This window comes from Callorhinchus milii, unplaced genomic scaffold (assembly GCF_018977255.1).
Source record: "Callorhinchus milii isolate IMCB2004 unplaced genomic scaffold, IMCB_Cmil_1.0 Scaffold3, whole genome shotgun sequence".
Lineage (NCBI taxonomy): Eukaryota > Metazoa > Chordata > Chondrichthyes > Chimaeriformes > Callorhinchidae > Callorhinchus > Callorhinchus milii.
The window spans coordinates 27,098,073-27,114,519 of NW_024704744.1; the positions used below are offsets into that span (position 1 = coordinate 27,098,073).

The window sequence follows — 16,447 nt, forward strand, 5'->3', positions numbered from 1 at the left end:
ATGTTGATGCTTTCTGCTTCATCCAAGGATTGTAGGAATCCTGTAGCTCAGTGGTTAGAGCACTTGCCTCGCAAGCAAGAGACCTGGGTTCAAATCCCAGCAGGGCAAAACCTTGAGCAAGTTTCCTTACTCCACACGCCTGATAATAATCCCTCAAGAAAAGAAAACAATAATAAAATTGGTCACTTCAATCCACAACTATAAATCTACAACTGGCAACCATTCTTATCCATAGTTGAACTGCTCACAAACAGCATGAGTCCCTTTTATAGGCTTACAGCATTCCTTTTTGAAGTGTGGCTATTTCCAGCAGATACATTTTTACACATCTTGACATGCCAAAAGCATGGCTTCTCTCTTGTTTGCCATTTACCATTAACATTAACCAGTCAATAATACAATGTTGCTAAAACTAATAATTTGGTCACTCAATCCACGACTGTTTGTGGAACACTGCTGTGTGCAATTGGCTGCCGCGTTTCGCCCACAAAATATACAGTCAATTCACTTTACAGTCTATTCTGTGAAGCGCTTTAGGACGTCTAGAAGACGTGAAAAGCGCTATATCAAATGCAAGGTTTATTATTATTCTGTAAACCTTTGTATGTTTTGCAGCATATATTTGTAATCCTCTTCCTTATTTACCAGACCCCCTGGTTTGGTGACATTTGTGAATTTTGAATTATATCTGAATTCAAATAATGTATATACATGGTGAACAGTGGTGGTCGTCATCAGGATCGCTGCAGAATTCCACATCTTACTTCTTGCCAGTCTGAGAAGCTTCCCTCTACTCCTACTCTTTGTTTCCTATTTACCAGACTCCTCTCAATCCATTCTGCTATTCTCCCAGCTCTCCTGATTTATAGCCATGAGTATCTTATGTGGCACTTATCAAGGGCCACTTCATTTCTCTTATCTACTTATCTGTTACTTCTTTGAAACGTTCTGTGAGGTTGCTCAAGCATGACCTTCCTTTCATAAATCCATGCTTGCTATTTTTAATTATACGCTCCTTTTCGAGTCGCTTAGGAGATGTTTCTCGAGATGCTTCTTGAGATGCGTGAAATCCAGTTAAGATTTACGCACACTGCACTAATACAACTGGTGTCAGTATTCCTACTATGGAAATAAAATTGAGCAGAGATTTTTAAAAAAACATGGGATTAATACTGGTTGAGCAAAGTCAGCAGTGAATTAAACCAGAAGAGACAATGATTTGGAGTGGAGAAAGAGCAGGACTAGAGTTAAAAGAAGTGATTGGAACTACTTCAGACAAGGTGGCAGAATTAGCCTCTGAAAATCCAGTGTTAGAGGTGGCATAAACAGGCAGCAGCAGAAGAGAAATGGTAAAAATATAATACTTTTCATAGCTATAAGAATGTTAGCAATCTATAAGCCAAAGGGTTTTGAGGAGTAAGAATATAAGTGGTTTAAACTGTAAAGAAGAAATTCACTATTAAGATCTTAAAGGATCTCATAAGCTATTGCTCTTTGTTGTGGCTGTTGCACATGAGATTGTGTTTATTTTTAGAGAGCTTGGTGGGAATCCAAGTACAACGGAAACTCAGCTGTTTCCATTCCTCAAGTTCTACAACTGGCTTGTCCCAGTTTCTGAATTCCTAATATTGCTTCCTAAAAAAAAATAAAAGTGGGATATCTCTGTTTAAAGGCACAAATCTTCCATTTCTTCAGACGGATGTCTGACACATGAGGAAATGTCTTTAATGCAGGGAAGGAGAAAAACTGAAGCATCTGATTGGTATTTTCAGCGCACAAAAATATAATAATAATAAAAATATTGTAAACATGTCTGTTTTTAACATTTAAGCAATTTTGAAGCAAATTGTTCAACTGCTTTGAATGGGCATGTATGTGTTTTGAAAGAATCATCCTATTACCAGTAGGAAAACAGTGAGCTAACACTGTGATGATCAAAATACACAACAACACTAAACCTTATTATTTTGTCCAAGTCAATACAGGAAATCAATTTGCAATCTCATTTGAATTCCTGTCTTCCAACTGTGTTGTATGCCACGCTATACTAAACTTTCATAATATAAAAATATAATTACTGTAGAACCTGATTATTGTAAAGTCAGTGTCGTTTGTTCCTGCACATGCTTAATTACAAGTATTCTTAATGTTTTGGCATCAGACTTCAAGCCGCCATAAAATGATTTTCATGAATTTTATCACTTATAGAGCTGCAGATCAAGTTAAGCTAAATATATCTGTTGTGCAGACAGTGCATGGATATCTTTTTCCTCTAAATTACATAGCATCCCAAATGACCCGATAACAGAAAAACAGTTAAAAACTTCAAAAAATAGGATTTCTTTTTCAATAAAATCAAGCAATTTTAAGATATTCATCAGGGTGAGTCTAGAACTGAAGTCTAACAGGAAACAGGAAAACATTTATTTTGGCCCAGTTTGACTATAATGGTAAGGAATGAAAGAAAAGTTATCGGCCATCAGCTCACAGGAACTAACAGAGCTTTTTAAAATTAACTACAGAATGAACTCAGATCAGATTTTTAAACAAGTGTCATACTTTTAGAGAAGTATTTAAAAAGTCATTTTTAATTTTCAACACACCATAATAAGTCTATTTTCTATTTAGTGCTTTGTCCATTTAGTCTAACTAAAATGTTCTGTATAATATATAAATCAATAATGGTACAAGTTAAATATCTTCTCTACGAGTATATTAAGGGCAGCAGGAGTCACAGGATAAACATTTTCACATGTCATAAACATTCTACAAAATTCAACAGTTTTGTTCAGAAAGGTAACATATTGAAGGACTGAGAATCACTGGAGACAGAAGTAACAAAAGCGTACCTATATCTGGAAAATATTACAGGTAAAATACAATTTAATCTGATATTTTAAATCAATTAACATGCTAGTATAGTTAGCTTTCAGTACAGACTTGGATACATATTAATATTTTAAAAAACTGTTTTTCTAATCCATTAATTGCAATACTAGAATAGAATTTGTATTGCAACAGAACTACAGTTTGTACTGTATTCTAAGGCTACAGTAGCACTATTCATATCGTAAATATCGATAGGAGCTCAATCGGTTGGGTATGATGAACCTTAAGTTAATTCAGGATTCATCATTACAACAGCCCCCTCATTCCCCCCCCCCCCCCCCCCCACTACCCCCACCGCACCACCAATTGGCAGGATTGGTTCATGAATAAGAAAAAAAAGGTGCAAATTTGCCTGCTACCGAATAAAACAGAACCACTAAACAAATTTCATTTGAGACATGTTGCCGTGGTAAAACAGTATAAAAGTGCAATTTTTTTCCTTTACAGGATCACAAGAAACATTTGGATGAACAAGGTCCTATGGCCCATTTGATTTCATGCTTCCAGAACACTCTTTCAAACACAGATTAGATAGATTTCTTTTAGGAAATAACATTATGGGCTATAGTACATAGGTACTTTGGGACATATGTCATGTGACCATCAAGAAGGTGGAAGGCGATCTAGATGGACCTTGGTCTTTTCTTATCCAGCATTTCTTATATATGTAACATTCAACCAACCCTCCTCCAATTAGGCTGTTTCTTAAATAAATCCAGGGTTCTGGCTTCAACCAGCCTTCCATTAATCCGTTCCAGTTATTAATTACTCTCTAAGTAAACAAGAACTTCCTGGGCCTGAATTTACCTTTACAACCTTAAATCTGTGCTCTGTTGTTGCACTGCCCTTGCATGTGAAGGTATTGTTTTGAATTTAGTTTGTTAATTCCATTTACAATCTTGCAGATCAGTATAGCATCCTCTCTAAGACATCTTTTTTCAAACCTACAGAGCCCTAGCTTGTCTAACTGTTGCTGATAGCTCATTCCCCTAGCACTGAGGATCATCCTTGTTGCTCTCCTCACTGACTCTAGGATCTGCGGAACGGTAACCAAAACAACATTCAGCACTCCAAGTGCCGCCTGACTAGGATGACAATTTTTACATACCAAGAAGACTAGTATCAGGTTTTCAGATGGCTTCTTCTATTTCTGTCAGTAGTACTGTAATTAGACTACTGTTTTATTTTGACAGTTAATGCTATGTTTCTCAACGGATTTAAGATCATTTTGAGACTTGATTTTAATTGTGTCAATAAAAGTTTCCTTAATTGCACTGTAAATAAATATTTGTTGCATTTCATCTGTTCATTCAGGACTTAAAATGTGTACTGGATTAAAAGGAGAACAGATGAATCTGTAATCCTTTGCATCGGTTAATGACAGTACATAATTAAGTGCACCTATGTACGTTTGAATATGCCTGCCTTGGGCTATTAGCCCAACCTGCATTTTAAATCCCAGTACAATTCAATACAAATAGTATTTCACCTAAAAAAAAGTTCCAATTCATTTTCCATGGAAGTCGGCTTGTATTAAACGGTCATAGATCTATGGATAAATGATTTTGAAATAGTTAATTTTACCCCCTCTGTAAGATTAAAGAGGTACATGAAAGCACACAAGCTATTCAGGGAAAACCCAGTCATGACCTGCAGTTGCTGTCAACACTAGAGCAACATTTTTAACATTGACGTGATTGCATTCGCCTATGCCAATGCCCTTAAATGCCCTGCGGCAGTTAGAGGAAATCAGAAAAAAGCATTTGATGTAAGAACATAAGATTCATGCCATAATGAATCAGATTGGCAAAATCACCTTTTCTTATTACAATCATTGAGATCCACACAGGAGACCTATCCTCATTATCTTCCTCCTGCACTGCTGTTGTGTGATATCGGAAGATTATCATTGAGCAGCAACCTGTTCATTCAACTCATGTCAACTTTAATTTCATCAATAGTCACTTTATGTGGTGAGACTATTCTACTGTTCTATATTTTTTGGGGGGAGGGGGTGGGGGGGAGCTAAACCACAGTTTGCCCACAGTCTTACAAGGCAATGATTAACCGGGCTGTCTGGCTTATCATTGATAAGCCAATTACCCTACCTGTGACCTCCTAACCCTCTACCAACCCGCCCACTCCCTCCACTCAGCTGGCTCTGGCCTGTTCCATGTCCCCCATCGGGAGAGCTTTCAGCCACTCTGCCCCCAACTTCTGGAATTCCATCCCCCAATCACTCCACCTCGCCCCCTCCTTAGCCTCCTTCAAGTCCCGCCTCAAAACCCTCCTCTTCGACCACGCCATCGATCACCCCCCTTCCCCTCCCCTCCCTTATCCCCCCCCGACCCCAGCTCGGGTCTGAAATGCTGTACACTGTCCAGCGCCTTGGGACGTCCTCCCGACGTGAAAGGCGCTATACAAATGTAATCTTGTTGTTGTTGTTGAATAGTAACATGGCATCTTTAAAGTACACCTGAACATGCAGATGCGCCTTGGTTTAAAACCTTATCTAAAGGATGGAACCGATGCAGAGCTCCCGTAGCAATAGTCGGCCTAGACTATAAGTTCAAAGTGCTGACACGGGGCTTCAGCCCACAGCCTTCTGACTCAAAGGCAAGAGTATTAGCACTGAACCAGGCTGACATATTTTATAGTCTCAATCCTATGGATATCGTGGTCATCGCTCAACAAGTTCGATGAAACTTACCAGTGTTTGACAAACTGCAAGGCTTCAATTATTATTATTCTATCTCCAGAGAGGCAAGCTCTGGATAGTTTCCCAAATTCTCAAAAGAAATCAAGCAAAAACTTCAGAACAATTGTCCATCCCAAGGCTACACCCCCAACCCCATTAACCCCAGGTTCTAACCCATTCACAGTAATAATTACTCTTTAGATCTACCAGTTTATGATCTTATTCAGTGCTTCTTATCCATCTGCTTCCCTGCTTGTCAGATATATCAGCCTGGCTCAGTGGTATGACTCTTGCCTTTCAGGTACCCCAAGCCTCCATCCTTGGCCCCCTCCTTTTCATTATAAGCATGCTCCCTCGTGCCGCTGTCATCCATAGACATGGGGTCAACTTCCACAGACATGCGGATGACACCCAATTCTACTTCTCCTCCTCCAGCTGTGACACCCTGTCCACTGATGTCCTGTCAGCTTGTTTAACCTTCCTTTTTGATCGTGTTTACGATCACCTCCTCCCTCCCTCTCCCCCGGCTCGGTGAGACTCCACCACTGTCAAGCCCTGCAGGATGCTACCCCTCGTGAAGGGCACTGCATAAATGCAAATTGTTGTTGCTGTTGAGTTAGAAGGTTGTGGACTCAAGGTCTTTGTCAGGACTTTGAACTCATAATCTAGGCTTACACTCCAGTGCAATGCTGGGGCATCACTGCATTTTGAAAAGTGATGTCCTTCAGATGAGATGTTCAACCAAACCCCATCTGTCTGTTCAAGTGCATTTTAAAGATCTCATGGCGCTATTTGAAAAGACAAGGGAGTTTTTCCTGGATCCGTGACCAAACTGATTCTACTGTATATGGACAAGCCAAATTCAGGTCCAGGGATGGTCATTAAAAATGAGTCTCACTGCAATTAAAGATTTAGTGATAAATATTTTAGAAAAAACTCTGCTAAAGCTGCTCATTATCTGAAAAGGCAAGCAGAAAATCAAACAGCACTGTCGAGGAAACATTTATATACAGATATAATTTATCGCGTATCATTATGTATACATATTTTTAAAAAACTGCAACTTCTTTGAAACAGTCTTTGATGAGTCTTTCAGAGCTCAGTAGCAAAAATTTGAATCTGAGTGAAACGACTGGATTTCAAACCAAAGTTCAAAAGGGAAAGAACAGTTTCCCATAGCAACTTTAATCATGTCAAGATATCAGGGAAAGCATTCATTTAGTATATTCTGTGAAGCGCTTTGAGCAGTCTCGAAGATGTGATAAGATGCTATATCAAATTCAAATTATTCTTGAACTATTAGGTTATGGACTTGAATTCACTCCAGGATCTCTCTTTTGTCGCCTGTAACACTCCAACACAAAATAAACTCATGCAGTTTCGACCTATTTCCCAATGCAAATTGGCCTTGTGGAGCAAACCTTGCCACCAAGGTGATAAACCCATTCAAAACTGATAAGTAAAAAAGAATGTTTAGTAGAAGTAGAAGAAATAATGATTTGTTACTGCACCTTCCATATCGGGAGGACATCTCAGAGCAGCACTTCATAGGATTTGTTGTAAAATATTGTGACTGTATTTTGAAGGTAAATGCGATAAGCCTTGATCTTAAACTCTATGAGCTTTGAATTGTGCTATATCTAATGCAAGGATTATTATTAAAAACATTATTGTCCATCTAATGCTTGCAATCAGTCTTTGACCTGGAACTCTCTCCCTCAATCCCTGTCTTGCCCTCTCCCTCCCCACCGTCAAATCCCACTTAAAGATCTTCCTGTTTGATCGTGTTATGGTCACCTCACCCCTCCCTCTCTCCTTGGTTCATTATCACTGTGAAATGCTCTGGAATGCTATCCCGCGTGAAGAGCGCTATTTAAATGCAAGTTGTTGTCGTTGTTGCTGTTAACATGGGAATGTTTGGTGGGAACAACAACAAATAGAAGAAAAAAAGTTTTAATAAAAATTATAGAAAAATCATGAAAATTTGACAAGATGCAAACTACCTTTTGCAATGCTGTTCCTGCAGGCAGTAAAATAACCACCAAGCCAATGCTGAACTGAGCTTCACAATTCACAATTGTCAAGGTTCAATCATTTTTCAAAACAAATTGCGGGCTTCAAATCTGTACCATTAAATATTATTCTTGATGTAGAAGATTAGAACTTATCTTAATGCAGATGTTTACAATATTGTATGTTTATTCAGGAAATGGTTGCTGAAGGAATGAAGGATGGAATCTCACTGTGTTGCAATTTATGTCAATAACACTGACAGTTCAAAGTATGTCAATTGTTATCAGGCAGTGATGAGCACTATCTGTTCTACGTACAGTGGAGTCTTGTAATAATGCTGTTCTTGGGATCCATAAGATGTCAACCTGTAGCAAGGAATGCTAACTGGATTCACTGCACATACACACAGCTATAATTGTATTTGAACCAGGTTTGTCATGGTTTGCGGAACTATGGTGTGTAACCCCCACTGTACTATTGAAATAAAAATAATGCCTTCTGCACTCTATGGTATGAATCCCTCTCTAATATATGAATCTGACCTATAATTGGGCTGAACTGTAATAATTCTTGCATTTCATACAATGTTCTAACTATTGCAATATCTCAAAGACCTTTACAGGGAATTGAAAGCAAATGCTGATGCCAATCTGTGTGCAGCAATGTCCCAAATCGGAACTTCAATGTATTCAACGATAGAATATTAAGGGATACACGGCAAGGGAAGGTAATTGGACTTGGTACCAATCAGCCACGATCTTATAGAATGGCGGAACAGGTTCGAAGGGCTGAATAGTCTACTGCTGTTTCAAAGTTTCTATTTTTGATCAGACTTTCTTTTTGAATTCCCAAATCATAATTTGAAATTTGAATAACTCTAAAGTTACTCCACATTAAAATTACTCTATTCCAGGTTTAGCCACGTTTATGAGAAATAACATTTCTGCATTCTTAGGTTCCAGTTTATATTCAATAATGTATCTTCCCTTACACTTTACTCCTCTATAATTATAATTAATTGTTAAAAGAAAACTTTGTTGCTGATCTTACAATGGGCCATTGCTCCAAAATAAAGAAAAATAATCAGATACTGTATTTGAACCAAGTTAGTCATGATTTGCAGGACTATAGTGTATAAACCTCCAATCTATTGAAATAAAAACTGTTTAAACCCTGGGAATAAAGACTGTGCAATAATATATTAATTTATGCAGATTGCTTTGTTAGATCATGTTAAAGGCCTCACAGCAGAGAGAAGACATGTTATCCAGAGAGGTTGCAGGTCGAGATCATGAGATACACAGTCTGCTATGTGAATTGGAGTGTGCACATTAATTCCAGTAAAAGTTGCTGAAAGCCTTTACAAATCATAAAACTCCCATTGGAATTAATCATTAGAACGGATCTTCTAAGACGTGCAATGATCAGAAGGATATTTTCTTAAATCACACGTGGTGATTTATGGTGATAAAGTATTCTGGTAACCCAAAGGCAGTAACTAAGATTAAACTAAATCTCCCAAACTGCCTGCACAGAAAGGAGTGGCTGCTTGCAATGCACATTTTCCAAGACAAAAATCTCAGACCCCTTTATGAACCTGTCAGTAAGACTTGTCTACTGGGAAAATATTCATGAGTATAATTAGTGATCAAATGACTCTCCAAACCCCTCTGTTTATCTTAGACATTTAAAATGAAAGATATTGCAAAGTGATTCACCATTATGGGATTTAAATTCTCCAGGTGTTAACATTCCAGAATATTTGCTGGAATCCAATTGCACTGTTTCATTTCATGTTGTAAAATTATATCATGTTCTACCATTCCTGTGAGTTAAAAAAGGAAAGTTGCCATTTGCATTTTTTAAATTAAAACCACACAGAGTAACCTTAGTTAAGTTACTTAACAATGATAGGCTCTTGAACCAATAACCATTTGTTAATTGTTATATAAGTGCATATTTACATTATTCACTTATATTTGGAGAAACAATTTCCACTGGCAGGTGGGTCAGTAACCCGAGGACACCGATTTAAAATAGTTGTTAAAAGAAACAGAGGTGAGGAGAAATGTTTTCACACAGCGAGTTGTTCGGATCTGGAATACATTGCCTGAAAGGATGTTGGAAGCCAATTCAATAACAAGTTATAAGAGAGAAGTAGATAATTATTTGGGGAGGACAAGTTTGCAGGACTATGGGGAGAGAGTGGTGGAATGGGGCTAGTTGGTAGCTCTTTTCAAAGAGCTAGGACAGACATGATGGGCCGAATGGCCTTCTTCTGTGCTGTATAATTCTATGATTCTATATTAAGTTTCTGCCTATCTTGTACATGGTTGGGGGCTCCGTTCTTCAGATGAGATCTTAAACGTAAGTCCTATCTGGATGGTAAAGAATCAACGACAATACTCAAAAGTGAAGGGAGTTTCTCCTGGTGTCCTGGCCAACAATCCTCCAAATAAAATTAATCATTCACTTCACAATTGTGGGATATTGCTGAGTGCAAATTTTCTGCCACGTTTGCCTACAAATACACAGCACTTTACAATAAATCTTTTGAAGTACTTTGAGACACATTTCAATAACGTGTTATAACGCTATGTCAAATACAAGGATTATTGTTATTATATTCTTATTGAAATACAAAAGGTAGCACCTTACCTGAATTCCACAGGTACTGGATCCATACATAAGTACTTGCAGCAAAGAAAAGCCAGTGCAACGGTATGAAGATAAAACAAACCACATCTGAGGTAAAAGCTGCACATACAAACAGTATGGAAAAGGCCTGGGGAAAGAAAATACGCTTAATATTAGAACACCTGGGACTCCCAGTCTCCCCATCTTGTTTTATTATCGAACAAGGAACTGAATTGAAGAATGAAAATCTGAATCCGTCTAAAGCAAGTAACTGAACAATCTGCAGAAATTGCTTCAAATCTGATTCAAGATTCTTCAGATTTACAAAATTGGCTTGTTTTTATTTGCAAAATACAGTATGTTATTCGGTAGAAATGCTGCAGCAAAAGCAGGTCTCAAGTACGAGAGCAGTGATGAGGTGAAAAATATCCTTTGGGAAGTAATCATTTGCGGTATTCAGTTCAGNTTTTTTTACATTTCTGTCATCTGTGTTTGAGTTAAAAGTACTCTCTCTATTTTGCACTCCTTAGCTTCACCTGGGCAGATGTCCATTTCCACACAGCCTTACCTCACTTACAATGGGATTTATTTACTGATATTCACAAACATGTATTAGTTGTCACTTCTAGTTTGACTTTTTTGAACTGAGAGATTTCCTGGGAAATATCTTGAACGTCTACTTGGAAGAAAATTTCAGCTTCAAAATTGACAGCAGAAATTAGCAATGTCGAGACTGGCTGTGTTTATCCAGAATTGTCAAGATGACAATGCACATGTTTTGGTCACTGAAGTAATCTCGTTACTGAGTTCACTAGAGGTGAGAAATAGGAGAAAAATGCTCACTCTATTCAAACAGAATGAGAGCCAACATTATTCTTTACAAACACTGGTTTACTGCACTTTAAACGTCGTACGTTACAAAGCACAGAACCAATTCTAAAGCATTTAAAAAGACAATAATTAAAATCTGATAAGAGTTCAAATAATTTTTCAATCACTCTATACACAATTGAATATGTATCTTATCCACTTCCCCAGACAAGAGGGTAACCACGTAAATTCATGATGCTGTTGTGTGGAGTCAACAACAACAACAACAAAATGACATTTGTATAGCGTCTTTCACGTTGGGAGGACATCCCAAGACGCTGGACAGTCAGTGTTTCGGACCCGAGCTGGGGGTTGGGATTGGTGAGGGTGGAGCGCAGTGGGGGAAGCAGGGTGATCGAAAGCACGATCAAAGAGAAGGGTCTTGAGACGGGTCTTGAAGGAGGCAAGGGAGGGGGTGAGGTGGAGGGACTGCAGGAGTTCCAGAGGGTGGGGGCAGAGTAGCAGAAGGCCCGCCTGCCAATGGTGGGGTGGGCAAAGCGGGGACGTGAAGCAGGCTGGAGCCCGCTGAACGGAGGCAACGAATAGGATGATAGGGGGTTAGGAGGTCGCAAAGGTAGGTGAGAGCAAGGCCATGAAGGGCTTTGAAGGTGAGAACCATGATCTTGAACTGTATCCTCTGTGTGATGGGAGGCAGCTCTCAAACTGAATGCTAAATACCGACAGAAATATTGGAAGTTTATTTAATTGTTTTACTATTTTCACAACAAATGCTGCTGCTAATCATTGTAACGATGAGCATCATTTTGTGGCCTGGGATCACATCTCATGCTAAAAGGAATGCAATGTTCAGAATCCATGTGGACACTTATGTGAATTGTTTCCTTATTTGGAATTATTTTCTACTAGCTGAAAAGAAAAAAGAAATATGATGCAGACATTTATAACCCTGAGTCCAGATGTGTTCGCTGCCCATTTACATTTTTTATTCAAGATCTCTTTAAAGAGGCCAAGATATAAATAATACTTACAAGGCCTTGATATCGTGATGACTCATAAACCCTCTTGACAAAGAGCCAGCCAGGCCATAAATATTCAAAGCGAAATTCAAGGATGAAATCTGTCAATAGTATTAACACCCAGACCGTCAGGACCTTGAGAAACGTGGACACGCTGTAATCAAAGGAATCAAAATTAATAAAATCTAAATTCTAACAAATGATGTTTATCCCTCTAGTTTGCCAACGGGTTCAACAGGTACATTAGCTGATATTCATTCCAAGAACCATTGTGGGACTTGATTCCCAAGATCCAGAGGCGAGAGAGCCACCAACTGAGCCAGGCTGACATCTGACACATTGACACATTGCTCTCTCGCCTCTGGATCTTGGGAATCAAGTCCCACAATGGTTCTTGGAATGAATATCAGCTAATGTACCTGAATGTAGTCCTGGGGGTGTACTGCAGTTTTGGAAGTGCCGTCCTTCATGTATTTAGCTATTTCATTTTCTTTTAAGTTATTCTAGACAACTGAACTAGTTATCCTGGAGAGACACTGTTGAACCCGTTGGCAAACTAGAGGGATAAACATCAGTTTTTTAAAAAAATTAATTATTTTGTGGTTAGTGGTTAGAGCGCTCGCCTCGCAAGCAAGAGACCAGGTTCGATTCCCAGGCAGGGCAAAACATTGGGCAAGATTCCTTACTCCAGACGCCCGTTTACCTAGCAGTAAGCAGGAACCCGGTTCTTAGCCGACTGGCAAATCGCTTTTCCAGGGGTAATAATCCCTTCAAAAAAGTAACAAATTTGGTCACTCAATTCACAAATGTTTGTGGGACACTGCTGTGCGCAATTGGCTGCCACAATTCACCCACAAAATATACAGTCAATTCACTTTACAGTATATCCTGTGAAGCGCTTTGAGACATCTCGAAGACGTGCTAAGGCGCTATATCAAATGCAAGGATTATTATTATTTCATCTTTCTACAAAAATGCAGCAAACATTGGGACCCTGAATGCAAATTTAGGAATTTGATGGGAAAAAAGACTTGTTGAATGTGATATCTGATGAGCCATGTCTTAATGGCACACTTTCAGTGAGAGACACGTCCAATTTGGGAATAACTATGACATAAAACTGTCTCATATCACAGTTCTATTAACACTGATATGCTATTCCAAGGCTCTTTGGTTACACAGCATATTCTTGGTACTAAATTCAAATTGAAACACCCCTATAGTAAAGTATTTTAAATGAAACCTTCCGTATGACAATGAACAAGCTATCAGTTGATGATTACAGCTGTATATCTCTATTCCTGCTGTATAACATATTATGTCACTTTGATCTAGTCAGCCTATTTGCTTTGTAAAATTGGCTATTTGACGTCAGTAATTTAATATTTAAATCATGTGTTTTAACGAAACTAGGTTTACAAGGCAATAAATGTCTTCTGTGTACTGAATAAATGATATGGTCATAATATGAGGGAGACAATTAAACTGAGGAAACTGATCAATTCCAGTTTATTAGCGAGTGTTTATTAATGTGTGCGTGTGTGTATGCGCGTGTGTGTGCGTATGTGCATGCGGGTGCATGTGTGTGATTGAGGGGGAGGTTAATAGTCACATTCAGCTTTCTGTCCCATATGTCAAAAAATAATGAAAATGTTTACTATCCCAAACATCACTATGATAAATATTTTGAAGACTGGTTAAATACGAATGGATATTGGGGATGATTATTAGGCAGTGATCTCGATGAAGGAGTTTAGGTGACATCAGTTACCTTGATATCTTGAATGATGTACCTTTCTAGAAGGTGTTAGGTGTGAGTATGAGGTGGAATGAATGCAGTAAGCAGCCATGCCCACTGTAGTAAGCCCAGATGTAAACAAGATGGTTTCTGGCTGCATATAAAGACATGGAGAAGTTGGACTTCCTCCTTTTAGCCAAATTACCAAAGATACAAGAAATGTACAGGCTGATGCCATGCTCTATTTTAAAGGAGTAGGATGGGTGGGGAACTATAAATAAAATGGGGCGCATGAGATAATTCTACAAAATGAAATGACCCTAGATCAGCTCAATTAATTGAACATTTGTTATACTATTTATACCAATAATCATAAAAAATAGCTCTTGTAACCATCAAACTTTCAATAAACTATCTGGACCACCATAAGGGTACATGCTCCTCCAGTGATAATTGTGTGGGTCTAAAGCATATGACATTAATACATTAAATTAGAACAGAGACTTAAATTACATGGGATGTGAATAAGATTACATTCCTTACATTCTGTATTAAAACAAGTCAGACATATTCGTAACATTAGAAATACTCTAACGGGTTTGGGGAATACTACTATGGAGTGGGGAGGGGGAGCGGGCGCCAGGAGCTGCTGGAGGCTGCCCCAAAGTGCAGCCACTTTCAAGAGCACGTGAGCAGCCTGACTCAATGGTGATAGAGATGACCCTCAAAATCCCGATTACAGCTTGGTGATGGGTAATGGGGGTGGGGGGAAGCTCCACAAGGACAACATGTGTGAAGAGAAGCAGCAACCTCTGGACACAGTCATAAAGAATCCAGCAGAGGAGATCTCACGAGGAGCAGGAGATGAGAGTGATCTGGGGATAAAGCTTCATCTCTATAAAATGGACATGATTTCACTTCTCAGCAGAGTCTGTTAAGCAGCCAGAAAGGGAACTGATGCCTCTTTCTGTTGGTGCTTGACCAGATGGTGTGTTAATAGTTGAATAAATCTATTTTACGTGAAAGGCGCTATATTGTTATTGTTGATAATGTAAAAGAAAGTAGCATCGTATTAAAAACAGTAATCTGATTAAAGAAATGGATCTTAATACACACTGTAGTATATTGTGCATGACCACAGTGACAAACTAAAACAAGGTTACATTTAGTGGTCTGCATCAGTATATGTCTTTCAATCCCACTTGATTTAAAGTTGCCTGTGTTGATATCAATGTCGAATATGAATGCAATGGAGGAATTCTGCTTGAACGTCTGATGCTTGGTTGCTCTAGGGAGTGGATATATTTTATCTCAGAGAGCTCAAAGCATCATGCAGTTCTTGAAGGCAATATTCTATCTCAATGCCACAGTGAAAAACAGCCAGTGTTTGTGTCAGACGGATTGCCTTTTGTCCCTTCATGTTTCCTAACTCTGCATGTTCACATCTTTGTATTGTATTGTACTTTGTATCTCACCATGACAGTTTTGAAAATAACTTTTATGTAAGATCTAAGTAATGAACATAACAATACAAGCCAAAAAAACACTCATTGTTTTTCACACATATCAAGGAAAGCATTTTTCACATGACACATTGAATTGCAAAGGGAATTGGTACTTTCCAAAGGAAATGTTGATTTTGTATCCTTTCTGGCACAAACTAGCTCAGTGTCAAAATAACTTCCCTGTTCATTCCTGTTCAGGAACATAATACAATACCGTTTTTTAAAAATAATATATCTACTCATTTTATTTTGTGTTCCTGGTGGTTGAATCCTTCTCTGGATTAACTTTATTCCACTCTCCTATAATTTTGAAAAGGCTAATTAAATTATCTCTTACCCAGAGAGACTAGGCTTGATTTCCTAACATTTCCCGATGACTTACTTTGCTTGACTCTGCATAAGGTCAATAATATTCATCTTTAGATTAGATGACCAATTGCACGCAATTATTCTCATGGAGTATGATGAATGTCGTATATGTTGACAAGATAACCACTTTTGATTCCTGCCCAATCCCTTGGTGGCGCATTTCCAATGATAAATAATCATTTCAAACTTATTCCATGGAATAAGCTATTCATCAATTTATATCTGTGAAGAAATGTCACTGAGATGGCTTAAAATAAGAGATTGCTTCCAGTAGCAGACACAAGAATTAGAAGTTAGACAATAATCTTATTTTATTATACTTCAACTGGAAGCATCCCAGGTGGTAAAGCTGAGTTGATAGCTACATTATCTACCTACCCAGGCTTCTATTAACAACTCTGCTTGAAACAACCTTAGACCCTACTTTCAGGAATACACTGACAAATGTGTCTTTCAGATCATTTTCTCAGTTTTGTAACCTTTTCTGGCTTTATGTTTAAAAACAAATTGAAGCGCTCCAATAGAAAACATGAAATGTGGAAAGGTGATAGCTAAATAGCTGGAATAGAGAATCATTTGTTCTGTAGGCAAACAAATTGCCCAGAGTTTGCTCTGATAGAAGATGTAAAATGAAGAGATAAAAATATGATATGTGATGTGAGAATGATCACATTACTCCCTGCCTTTTTAACATGATGTGGCACACACACACATACACGTTTCATCCTCAATGGTAAAAGCATCGCCAGTG

The 16,447-nt window shown here is 38.3% G+C and overlaps 1 protein-coding gene across 1 annotated transcript in view; it reads right to left on the bottom strand.

Annotated features, from left to right (window-relative positions):
* The window catches only part of LOC103185010 (macoilin-like), a 50,226-nt gene that overhangs the window by 16,514 nt on the left and 17,265 nt on the right, over positions 1-16,447 (bottom strand). The window contains exons 2-3 of the mRNA XM_042332808.1: positions 12,097-12,238; positions 10,259-10,385 (exon numbers count right to left, since the gene is read on the bottom strand). Of these exons, the coding sequence (XP_042188742.1) occupies positions 10,259-10,385; positions 12,097-12,238 (269 nt within the window). The remainder of the gene's footprint in view (positions 1-10,258; positions 10,386-12,096; positions 12,239-16,447) is intronic.